Genomic DNA, 12,988 nt, shown 5'->3' with positions numbered 1-12,988 from the left:
TCAAAATTGCTTTACCTATTTGGGATTCCATACAGATTCTGTGGTTCTATACAAATTTTAAGGCTGTTTGTTTTAGTTCTGTGAAAATACTATTGATATTTTGATAGGGATTACATTAAATCTGTAGATTGCTTTGGGTAGTAGGGACATTTTAACAGTATTAATTTTTTCAATCCCTGAGCATGGTTTGTCTTTCCATTTGTGTCATCTTCAATTCTTTCATCAATGTTTTATGGTTTTCACATGATCAGTCTTTTTTACTTCCTGGTTAAGTTTATTCCTGGTTATTTTATTCTTTTTGGTGCAACTGTAAATGGAATTGTTTTCCAGATATTTCTTTCTGCTACTTCTTTATTAGTGTATAGAAATGCAACAGATTTCTGTATATTAATTTTGTATCCTTCAACTTTATTGCATTAATTTATTCTGGTAGTTTTTTGGTGGAGTCCTTAGTTTTGTGTGTAGTATCATATCATTTGCAGCCTGATGCAGGACTCAGTCTTAGGACCCTGGGATCACGACCTGAGCCACCCAAGCGTCCCAGCACCTCTTTTTTAGTACACATACTTATTTCTCATAACTGAACCCAGAGATAGTAAGTGCTAACAGTTTGATGAATTTTGTTTGTATATTAGTGTAACTATTGGGACTTTATTCAGTTTTATATACTGCTTGGCTTTCTTAATGTTATCTTATGTGCATTTCCCTGTATCTTTCAGTGGTATTATTTGCAAGCTAACTTAGTAATTTCGTATTTTATCACATACTATAATTTATTTAACCATGCTTCTGTCATTGCTATCTAGATTGTTTCCTATTTTGTTATATTAGAATATATTGAACCTTCATATAAAGATTCTAGTTATCTTCCCTACAAAGATTGTGCCAAAATAATTTTGTAAGAATGTCAATATTCTTTGAAAGAAAACTTATAAATTGTATAAACTTGAAATTATCTCTTATAATTTAATTGAGCCGAATAGAGGAAAAATAAAATTTTGTAAACAGTCCTACATTTCTGAAGTTGATGGCTTCAGAAATGCTAGTAGTAGCATCCTATACACTCTAGGCAGTCCATATTTTGTTTTGAATAATTGAAAGTTACATTAGTTTGCCAGGGCTGCCATACCCAGATACCAAAGACTGAGTGCCTTAAACAACAGAAATGTACTTTTTTTTTTTTTTTTTTTTTGCAATTCTGGCAGCTAGAAGGCTGAAATCAAGGTATTAACTGAGTTGGTGTCTTCAGAGAACTCTTCTCTTTTTGGCGTGTAGATGGTCATGTATTTTCACATGGTCTTCCCTCTATGCATGTGTCTGTATCAAAATTTTCCTCCTCTTAAAAGGACATCAGTCATTATTGATGAGAGGCACCCTAGAAACCTCATTTTAAATTAAATACCTTTTTAAAGATGCTATTCCCAAATAGAGTCACTTTCTAAGGTACCAGGGGTTAGGACTTAAACATTGGAATGGGAGAGTGGGGGATATAACTCAGCCTATAACAGAAGATAAGTAACTTAATTTTTAAAGTTAAAGCTTGTGAATCATAGTACTTTAAAGGTAAAAGAATGACTATTTATTAAATAACTTTTAATGTAAGTGGCTTGCTCAAGAACAGAAGTAATTGCAGAGTTTTGACTAGAACACTGGTTTTCTGATCCTTAGCTTTTAATTTTAATTAGAACAATAGAAAGTTAATGTAGTTCTAGACAGCCTTGTAGAATTTAAAAATACACTTATGATTGATTAAATTATTTGGTGCTTTTGATTTAGCCTATTGCCGTGGCACTTGGACATTGTCCCTCTTCAAATTTATGAGGCTAATTTCTTCCTGTACTCAAGGCCCTGACATTTTCTTCTCATAAATTCATGTTTTTACTATCCTTTCTCCTGATATATTTGAGGTAAGGGTGTAGGCATAATTCGTTTGAATAGATATTTCTCCCAGTTTTGAAGATATTTACTTCGTTAGCCTTCAAGGTGTCATGTGAGTTGTTGCAGCATTAAATAAAACCCACAACTAAACCAACATAAAATCATCTGTTTTCCGAAAAAAAAATCCAACAGCAGCCTACTGGGAAATTCTTTCATTTCTTCACATTTAAATCCCAGCAAGCCTTCTAGTCCTTAACCTTCATTTTTCTCTTGTCATAGCCTAGTTGGATAATGTCCAAAGCTTTTACTCATGCAATCCTCTAATATATTTTCTCAGATCTTATGTAGATTTAAGCCCTCATTTACACTCCACCCTTTAGTTATGTCTTCAGATCACTTGAATGCCATTCTAAATTGTGGAAGTTGTTTAATTGGCTCTGCAGAGATACGTGGTATATCATCAGCCTAGGATACTGATATCTGAGATTCTTTCTCTCAATCCCACTATTTCTTAAACTGCAAAGGAAAAATCCCTCTATTATTAAAGATAAAGTCTGATACTAGTTAAAATGGAAAGGACAAACTTTAATCAATAATATACTATTGCAATAAGGAAGAGGATTCAGCTTGATCTGAACTCAACTTCTATTGGTATAGAGGTGGGTGGGTGTGGGTGGAAGCTAAGTCAGGGAAGTGAAAAATTAGAAAGGGTTGATTGGAATAAATGTGAGTAGGCAAGTTTTTTTCTTGCTAGTTAGAATTCTGTTCTCCCATATAGACTGTGTCCTAGGCCTTGTCTTTCCTGATGATTACGTTTCAGAGGAGTGGCTTTCAGGTCCTTAATAAATACACTCCTGAGTTACAGGAGATAACATATACACTTGACCCTTTCCAACACAGGCTTGGACAATGCGGATCCACATATGTGTGGATTTTTTACACTACAATATAAATAAATTTTCTCTTCCTTATGGTTTTCTTAATAATACTTTTCTTTTTTCTAGCTTAATTTATTAAAAGATAGAGTATATAATACATATAGCATTTTAAATATGTGTTCACTGACTGTTTCTATTATCAGTAAGGTTTCTGGTTATCAGTTAGGCTATTAATTAAATTGGGGGGGTCAAAAGTTAGAGGGGGATTTTTAGTTCCACTGGGAGTCAGTGCCCCTGAACCCTGCATTGTTCAAGGATTGACTGTACGTGTCAAAGGGACAGAGGAAGGATTCTCACCATTTTAAGCCTTTTTTAAGTAGGTGCTCCAAGATGGAGTAGTCAGGGGCCTCTCATGGGTATAGCCTGGAACAAACATTGAATTTTTTAGCAACCCTGAATTTTCTCAGGCAGGCACTTTAAGTGGGGCTCTAGTTATCCTTGAGTTGTTACAACTCTGTTAATGTATGTTCAGGTTTTTTTAATGTGAGGGGAGGAGGTGGTGGATGAGGTCTTTGTGCTGAGTGTTTATAGATATATAGGTGAGGGTTGAGGCCTAGTCAAGAAAATGGCTCAGAAGAGCTTGAGTTTGTTTAAGGAAAAAATCTTTGTTACCATTGATGGGTGAAGAGTGTTTAAGAGTAGTGTAGCTAGTCTCACATCAGAGTGTATATAGAACTTCATTTTGTATTTCAGTTTTGAAATTGACAGGGCTACTTTAAATACCCGAGAGAGAAGTCCGATGGCTGCCAGTCAAACACTGGGGACTACCCTGGGTTTTTTTATGGTGTTAGTAGAATTGAGAACTTAGCTTTTATCAAGGAAAGCATTTTGAAATCCATTAAGTTCACTTTAAATTAAATTATGTCCCAAGTGATTTACAGTAAGCAGATAATTTGAAAATTATCTCTCTACATCTAATGGTAGGGAAACACAGCAGAGAAATATGTCATTTATGACAGAGGACAGAGCCTAAGTCAAATTTTATTTTATTTAAAAATTTGCTTTAGTCTTACTTAACTGATTTGTTTAATTTGCTAAGACTTAAGTTCTCTTTTCACTTAGTATCAGCACAGTCTAAGATATGTTAAAACCAAGCTTTTGAATAAATAGTATTCGCATATCCAGTTATATAAATGCATTTCTATTCTTCAGAAAGATTTTTAGGATTGAGATTACTAGGTCAGAGAGAATGAGCAGTTTGAAGCCTCCAGCTATGCATAGCTGTCTCATTGCCTTCCTGAAATGTGACTAATTTGTACACACAGTGAAGCATATGAATGCCCATTTATAAATATTTGTCATACTAATAGATTTTTAAAATAGATTGTTTTTGTCAGAGCATTTCTTTAATAATTAAAAAAGTTGTATTTATTGATCATCTATATTTTATCATTTGTGGTGGTTCTTTTGTTTTGTTTTTTAAGATTTTATTTATTTATTTGAAAGAGCACAGGCAGAAGAAGAGGGAGAGGATGAAGCAGACTCCCTCTGAACAGGGGGCTCGATGTGGAGCTTGATCCCAGGATCCTGGGATCATGACCTGAGCTGAAAACAGATGCTTAATTGACTGAGCCACTCAAGTGCCCCCATTTGTGATTGTCCTATATTCTTTGTACCTTTTTTTTTTTATTGGTTTTCCCTTGTTTTCTCACTGATTTATAGGAGCTCTTTTTTCTCAATTAATCATTGGCCACTTTTTTTTAATTTGATTGATAGGCATTTAATATTTTCTTCTATCATTAAGGTTTATCCATCTTCCATTTTTTAGACTCAGAGTGTTTTTCGATCCCTATATTTCAGTTATCTTCCTACACAATTATTACTTTATTTTTAATTTCTTTTATAAATTCTTATTAATTTTGTTACATGTTAGGAAATGGGCACTTTGTGAGTTATTGCATATTGACTCATAGTGTGATATAACTGAAAGACTTGGCATTTAAAACACCCAGTTATAGCACTGTCATGGTTTGTAACCCAGTATACTTGTTTTGTTTCTAAAATTCTGTTATAAAAAAAATAATAATAAAATAAAAAAATAAAATAAAATAAAATTCTGTTATAATCATACATATGTTGGCCAACCTCAAAAACTACCCCAGGCATTCCTACCTTCTGGTGTTTGCACCCTGTGTGGTCCCTGCCACATTGAATCAGAGATGGCCTGTGACAGAATATGATAGAAGTAATGGTATCGGACCTCCAAGACTTCCAAGACTTGATCATAAAAGACATTTCAGCTTTTGCCTTAGTCTCTTGGATTATGTACTCACAAGTCACCATAGCGAAGACTCAAGAAGCCCTGTAGAAACACCTAAATGGAGAGGAGGTGAGGCCTCCTCTCAGCTCTCAGCACCAGCTTATTAGCTGTGTCTATGATCCACCATTTAAGTGGATTTTCTAGCCCCTCCCAAATTTCTGGCTCATAGAAACTGAGCAGTAATAAATGATTATTGTTATTTTTAATGACTAAACTTTAGAAAAGTTTGTTACTTAGCAATAGATAATACAGTGTGCAAGCAACTTTTAAAAATGGCTTCAGAATATGATTGATTTAAACCTAAATATGTGAAACACCATAAAAAACAAGATTTCTGAAGATCTTTTGTTTTCTTTTCGGACAGAGTATGTTTTCAACAAATCAGTGATAGAAGGATAAATTATCTAGTCATATACCTAGCCTTTCAGAGTCTCAGATTGTTCCTTTGCCCTCTTAGAACTAAGAAAGAAGTCTAGAAAGAAAAATCAGATTCTGCCTTAAAAGTTTCCTAAAGACAGTCCTATCTTAATAATTTATTTTAAACAGTAATTAAGCACCTACCTTCAGTCAGATACTGAGGATATATTACTAAATTAGATGGATACAATTTCTGCTCTTTTGGAGACTTCAGTATCTGGAACACATTAGGCATTTATGTACTGAATAGATGAATATGTCTGAGTTGCTTCGTCTAAACTGTTAGAATAATACTCTCATTCCCCTTACCAACATACATACATGTACTTGTAGATGGGAATTATTTACATGATAGTCCTCCCAATTTTATGACCTAGAAATGTTATATCCCAATTTTCCACGTTCAGAATTGTGAAAGACTAGATACCGTAAACAATCTCTCACTGCAGAACAATTATATCCTGGATAGAATGCATTTTTGTGACATTAATGATTTTTGCAAGGAGGCAAAGTGATCTTCAAGGCCCCCCTTTTTCCAAAAAAATAAACAGATAAATAAATCAAGGCAAGGAAGATCTTACAATCTGTAGTTAGAATAGTGAATGATGCTGATAGCAGATTCAGGATACTGATCTTGTGGCTAACCAGATTGGGGAGCTGAGCTTGGACTCCTGTAGTCCAGATTTTTGGGAGTGCCCTCAAGCCATTGACAAAATTAGAAATAGTCCCCAACTGTACCAAAGCCCAAAGATTACCCTTAGTCTAATATCAGAAAATGAACTCACCATCAAAGATAAATTTTAAGAAAGCACCATAAGCAAGGGTTGGCAAAAGTTTCCTGTAAATGCCAGGATAGTAAATATTTAAGCTTTGTGGGTCATATAGTCTTTGTTGTACCTATTCAGCTCTTCCATTGTAGTGGGAAAACAGCCATAGAAGATATATAATAAATGAATCAACATGACTATCTTCAGATAAACTATTCACGAAAACAGGTAACAGGCCAAATTTGGCCTGCAACCAGTTTACTAACCCCTGCAGAAGAAGGTGGAGTAGAGGAGAATAATGGCTGTGTTTGAATACTGATGAAAAATAAATTCTAAGGTCCATAATATCCCAACCAAGATGATAAAGAGAAAGTCAGGCTTTCATCAAGTGAACTGCATGACACCAAAGACAAAAATAAAACAAAAACAACTATAGAGAAAAAGATAACAAAATTTTTGGCAAAGAATTTCTCTGTCCAGTGATTCTAGTGATTCCAGATTTGTTTTTTTGGTCTTTTCTGTATTTGGATAATAAGTATGCTTATGCTGGACATTTGATAAATGAGGGAGAAAACACCCAAATTTGTTAAATATATGAAAGACCAAAGTCAAGGACATAATCTAAGAAAAACTACTTTCCATGGTTCCAAAAGCTGCAGAGAGCCAGTAAATATCAGGCTGAAGTAATTGGCTTCATTTTGGGTAGTAAAGGGATCACTAAAAACTTAATGTATTTTTTGGGATAAAAGTCAAAACAAAATGACCTTGAGTTAAGTAAGAATTATTTGCCAAAAATTTAAGAACCACATAATAGAAGAAGACTTAGAGATTACCTACCCCAAACTTTACACCATTGTAAACCTCATTTTCACTCCACATCACAAAAATATATTAATAAAAACAATTAGAGACTAGGCAAAATATAAAAGTATGGAAAAAAAAAACCCTACAAATGCAAGAATTTCAGCTTTACCTGATATCCTGATAACAGGAAGGAAATATTTGTGATCTTCTATGAAAAAAATAATAAATATTATCATAGTACTTACCATTTATTGAGTGCTTAAAGTGTGTCAAGCATGGTACTAAGAACTTTCTATGTGGTTTTGCATTTGGGCCTTATGACAGTCCTTTTAGTTTGATGTCTTAATTATCTCCCATTTTATAATGACTGTAACTGAGGCTTTATTCAGATTGACTAGTTACTCAAAATACTGTAAGTTTCAGAGCTGGAATCAATAACCAGACCACCTGATGCCCATGCAGAAATTTTGCCTTAACCACAAGTCATATGGGCTGAAAGGCAAGTTTAGGTAATTGTTGTGCTTATTATCTGCCTATATTTATATGTTCTCTGTGCTTTAAAAAGTGCAGAGGAGCAGTTAAAGATGACCTTGAAAGCATGGGTGAGGGGCAAGGAGTTTTTTAACTTGGTGTGAAAGGGAGGAAGCCTGGTGCAGTATAGAAGAGTCCACTGATAAAAATGAAAATAATTTTTAAAAATGAAAAAAAATTCTTTTTTAAAGATTTTATTTATTTCTGAGAGGGACAGCACCAGCACGAGTGGGGGTTTGGGGGTATAGGGCAGAGGGAGAGAGGACAGAGAGAGAAGCAGACCCCCTAACTGAGCAGGGAGTCCAATGCTGGACTCAATCCCAAGACCCTGAGATTGTGACCTGAGCTGAAGGCAGATGCTTAACCAACTGAGGCACCTGGGGACCCAAAAGTGTAGATAATTCTTTGTACATGTAGCAATCAGGTACTGAACTAGAGTGACTCTTATATGTAGTTTTGATTTCTTACACATAATTTTGTATATGGCAGAAGCTTTTAACTTAAGTTTTTTTTTTTCTAGTGGAAAGAGTAAAAGAACAATTAAAACTTTCTTTGGAAAACAAGAATGGCATAGTCCAAACTGGTGAATTAACAGTTGTGCTCGATGGACTGACGATTGAACAAGAAAATCTAACAAACTGCAGCTCATCTCCAACCAGTAAGATAACTTTACGTGATTTTAAAATTTGAAGGGGAAAAAAAATCTAGCAAGAAGTATATAAAAACCTGCTTGCTTGCTTTCTTGTTGTTCAGTAGAAATACAGCAAAATGGTGATGCCTTACATGAAAATGGAGAGCCTTCAGCAAGACCAACCTCCAGGTAGATTATCTTATTTTAGTATTTGTGGCAAGATAATGTAACATTTCCCATATATGAAGTTTTAGATTTTATATATAATCTTTAGTTTAGAGTTTGCTATACAATTTAAAAGTTTCTATCTAAACAGGTCATTTCTTTGAATTCTTATAAAAGTAATTTTTAAAGAAATAACTTCATTGAGATATAACACACATACCAAAAGGTTTATTGTTTTTTAAAGTCTATATCTCAGTAGATTTGGCTGTAACTGTTACTACTATCTAATTTCAGAAATTCTCATCAGCCTTAAAAAGAGATGCTATACTCATGAGCTGTTTCTCCTCATTCCTTTCTCCTCCCAGATTCTGGCAGCTGCTAATCTACTTTTTGTCCCAGTGGCTTTGCCTATTCTGGCCATTTCGTAGAAATAGAATCATACAATATGTCACCTTCTATTACTGACTGTTTTTACTTAGTCTAAGGTTCATGTTGAGACATGTATCAGTTCTTCATTTTTTTTTTTATTGGAAATGGCTTCTTAAAATCTGTATTTAGGCATATTTTATCAATAAATAGACTCAAATAATGTGGGAAAATGGATTCTTTTTACAATATGAATTGGCAGCTTCCTGTAGATCACTATAAGATACATGCTCCACAGATAGTGGTCTTTCCTCAGAAGTCACCCTGCCATCTCCAAGCTGCCTTGCATTCATGTTTGATGACAATTAATAAAAGCTTTCTACTTAGAATATTTTAAATTAGAATAAAACATATAATAGGTCAAATGTAATGGAGTGAATCCCTGAAAATGTAAAAGTATATTGCTGTAAAATTGACTTGTTAATTTGAAAAAAACATGCTGGTAGGGGTGTCTGGGTGGCTTGCTTAGTTGAGCATCTGACTCTTGGTTTCAGCTCAGGTCATGATCTCAGGGTTGTGAGATCAAGCCTCATGTCAGTCTTGAGATTCTTGAGATTCTCTCTTCCTCTCCCTTTGCCCCTCCCATTTGTGTACGTGCTTACACTCTCCCTGTCTCTCAAATAAATACATAAATCTTTAAAAAAAACCATGCTGGCATATGACAAAGTGTTGCTTCTAGTAATACACAGAATTACTAACATCATTACTCCTAAAATGACAAATGATTCTCATAGAACATTTGAACAGATAACTATATCTTCTGAATATATATTTGGCTTACATATGAGGAAATTAAGAACTAGGAGGGTACAATTAGGTAGATTAAAAAATTTTTTTAAAGATTTTATTTATGTATTCATGAGAGAGACAGAGAGAGGCAGAGACAGGCAAAAGGAGAAGCAGGCTCCCTGTGGGAAACCCAGTGCAGGACTCAATCCCAGAACCCTGGCTGGGATCATGCCCTGAGCCAAAGACGTTCAACCACTGAGCTACCCAGGCGTCCCTGTTTTTATAATCTTTGAAATACAATTTTAGATGGGTAAAGGAGCTTGAATCACCACCAGTCTATAACCTAATGTTGTTTATTGCATAGAGATAGTAAGACATTTTGAATGAAAGATTAGATCTACAGCTTCAGGGAGAACTTCAAGTGAGTTCTTATACTTAAACTCCTGGATCACTGATTCTTGCTTAGTGGCTGGGGAGGGCTGTACAAACCAGAAGAATCACTTGGGAGCTTCCTTCAAACTTCACTTACACAAACTTCTTCCTGAAGACATCTCGTTCAAAATATATAGGTGACAAAGGAAAGGAGAGTGGCATTCATTCATTTATTCATTTTTCATAAGATATTTATTAAGTGCCAGACACTAGTCTAACCACTAACAGTCCTGGCCCTGTTCTGGTGAAATTGCATTCTGGTGGGATGAAGGTAGATAGTAAACAAGTGAAGAAATAAAGTAGGTAATTGGCGATAGTGGTAAGAACTATGAAGTCATTGAAATAGGACAAGATGACAGGAATGGAACGGAGCCTGTTTTAAAGAGAGATGTCAGGGGAATCCTCTCTGAAGAAGTGCCATTTAAGCTACAATTAAAAAGCCAAAAATATGCTATCCGTGCAGAGTTCTGACAGGAGAGCCTTATTCTAGACAGAGGATAGCAATTGCAAAGACCTTGAGTTTATCTTTTGTTAATTTATGCTCTACAAGTTCTTCCAACTCTAGAATATAATATTTAACCTTTTTTTGGATTATCTTGTAGTCATTATAATATTACTATCTGTGTATAATAATTTGTAATTAACATTTGAAGATTTTACAGCATGTTTTCGTATTCTCTAAAATTGATACATAGTATATTTGCTGCAAGGTAAGCAAGGAGGAAGTTGAAGAGAAATAGATTACAAATAGATGGGCAGGGCTTAGGGACATGATCTGATTTTTATATATTTTAAAAAACATTAAGACTGCTTTGTGGAGGGCACATACAGGGTGGCCTGTATATTTGGAAAAACTCTCCTGTTAACTTATGTGACATCATCTAACTCCCTATCCACTGCCAGTAAGATTTAAAAACTTTGGCAGTTGTAGAATTATTTATTTGCAGTTCATGTGCTATAAATTTTTGTAACTCTGCAATATAATACTTATGTTTTCTGATTATCATGTACCCCTTAGTTTAATGCCAGTACATTGTAATGTGTAATCAGTATTTGAAGACCTTTTCACCTTATTTTTCAGTATTCAATAAAATTACAGTAGTTTGGAAATGATTTTTAAAAGTTCCATAAGCTTTTTAAAATACTTTTAGAGCATTTTTTTTTTTTTAGATGTTATTCATTTATTCATGAGAAACACACACACACACAGAGTGAGAGAAAGAGGGGGGCAGAGACAAGGCAGAGGGAGAAGCAGTCTCCACACAGGGACTCGATTCCGGGACTCCAGGACCACACCCTGGGCCTAAGGCAGGCACCAAACCACTGAGCCACCCAGGGATCCCCTAGAGCATTTTAATATAAAGATTATTCTTAGACTTTAAATATTTAAAATGTACGACTTGATCAAAATGGATTCATTTTGATTTAGTATGTGTATATATCTGAGTGTACAGATATCTGCTAGTGTGGATACACTTGGAAATGAAAGTAAATTTTAATGTAATAAAAGTATGCTCTTTTTTTCATTACTCTTTCTACCTATCACTTTGCTTTAATATTAAGAATTTGGTAAAGGTTTCCTATGACAATTTTAATGGAAAGTTAATTGTACTTATTAAAGAAAAGCATCTTTTTTTTTAAGGTTGGCTGTTGAAGGTACCAATGGAATAGATAATCATGTACCCACAAGCACTCTAGCTCAAAACGCATGCTGTTCATATGTAGTTAATGGAGACAACACGCCTTCATCTCCGTCTCAGGTTGCTGCCAGACCCAAAAATGCACCAGCTCCAAAACCACTCACATCTGAGCCTGCCAATGACACTGGTAAGCATGGTGATTTATGACTCATTGTTTAAATGAAAACTAAATTAAACTTTATGTACCTGTGCCTACACTTTTTACTGCACAATCTTCCTTAATCTTCAGTTTTATGATAGGAATGTAACGATCACAATACCTGAAATATTTTCTAATAATTTGAATTTTTCTAGATTATTTAGTAGGATATTCCAAATATATATTTAGCTTAGAAATAACAATACATTTCACTAAGCATGTTCTTATATGTTAGTTAGATTCTTAGGCTTCATGCCACAGATATTTTTGGAAATAATTAGATAAAGGGGCAGTTATTTATTAAGTTCACTCCTAATTCATGAAAAGTATAAGAATGATGAATGCTTATTTCAGAAAGGCTTATATCACTACTCTGTATCATTCTTGTCATCATCCTCCATTTAAACTCTGGAATTTGGTGTGTTAGCTTTTCTTTCTAAAATACTTAGCTGTTTGAGTAGATTGGTGAAAGTATCCACTGACCAGTAGATAGTTGCGTGGTTTAATGTTTGAGTATAATCAGATGTTGATGCAAAAGGGAGGAGGACTTACTAAGGCTCTCCCTGTTGCAGGATCTCTTATTTATACTCCATAGCTTGTCAGGTACTTTATAGGCCCTTCCCATTGGGAGCAAATTCACTTCCCACGTTCTTCTCTTATTTATCCTTGCCCAAAATTTCAGGGTGACAGTAAAACACAAGGGGAACTAGAATTGAAGGCTCCATTATAAGTAATTCCCACAACATTCACAGTAACTACTAGGAAACATAGGATAATCATAATAGCTAATGTTTGTGCTATCAATGTTCTAAACACTGAATGTCTGTTTAGTGATTTAACTTTCACCATAATAAATTGAAATAGATACTAAGATCTTTCCCTTTTTTCCTGGGAGGAACTGAGGCACAGAGATCACAGTTAGGGAGTAGAAGAGCTGTAACTGACATCCACCTTGACTGACCCTACCTCTTTCAACTCTCTGCCCTCTGCCTCCCTGTTCACTGTGTTGTGTGTGATTTTTATAGTGTCTCAAAGTCATACCATTCATCTTTTATACTCTGATGGGCTTCAAATAATACTCCCTCATCCAGCTTAGTGATTGTTTTTAACCTCTTCTGATAAATGTTGGTGACATCTGACAAAACAGTCCCCTGTGTCATCATTCTATTGG

At 34.7% G+C, this 12,988-nt stretch overlaps 1 protein-coding gene and 1 long non-coding RNA gene across 9 annotated transcripts in view; one reads left to right on the top strand and one right to left on the bottom strand.

The window, feature by feature from the left end:
• LOC140620165 (uncharacterized) overlaps positions 1-12,986 on the bottom strand; it is a 30,703-nt gene extending 17,717 nt beyond the window's left edge. Inside the window, exon 1 of the long non-coding RNA XR_012019917.1 lies at positions 12,859-12,986. This is a non-coding gene — a long non-coding RNA (uncharacterized lncRNA). The remainder of the gene's footprint in view (positions 1-12,858) is intronic.
• The window catches only part of WWP1 (WW domain containing E3 ubiquitin protein ligase 1), a 117,230-nt gene that overhangs the window by 38,978 nt on the left and 65,264 nt on the right, over positions 1-12,988 (top strand). For 5 of the 8 annotated variants that reach the window (XM_072803991.1, XM_072803995.1, XM_072803994.1 and 2 more), the window contains 3 exons: positions 8,116-8,253; positions 8,349-8,415; positions 11,621-11,805. In XM_072803991.1, the coding sequence (XP_072660092.1) occupies positions 8,116-8,253; positions 8,349-8,415; positions 11,621-11,805 (390 nt within the window). The remainder of the gene's footprint in view (positions 1-8,115; positions 8,254-8,348; positions 8,416-11,620; positions 11,806-12,988) is intronic. The other 3 variants (XM_072803992.1, XM_072803997.1, XM_072803999.1) reach the window with 1 other exon arrangement.

The sequence above is a fragment of the Canis lupus genome, chromosome 28, assembly GCF_048164855.1.
Source record: "Canis lupus baileyi chromosome 28, mCanLup2.hap1, whole genome shotgun sequence".
NCBI lineage: Eukaryota > Metazoa > Chordata > Mammalia > Carnivora > Canidae > Canis > Canis lupus.
The sequence above is the reverse complement of the archived record's forward strand: the minus strand, read 5'-3'. Positions and strand labels throughout refer to the sequence as shown.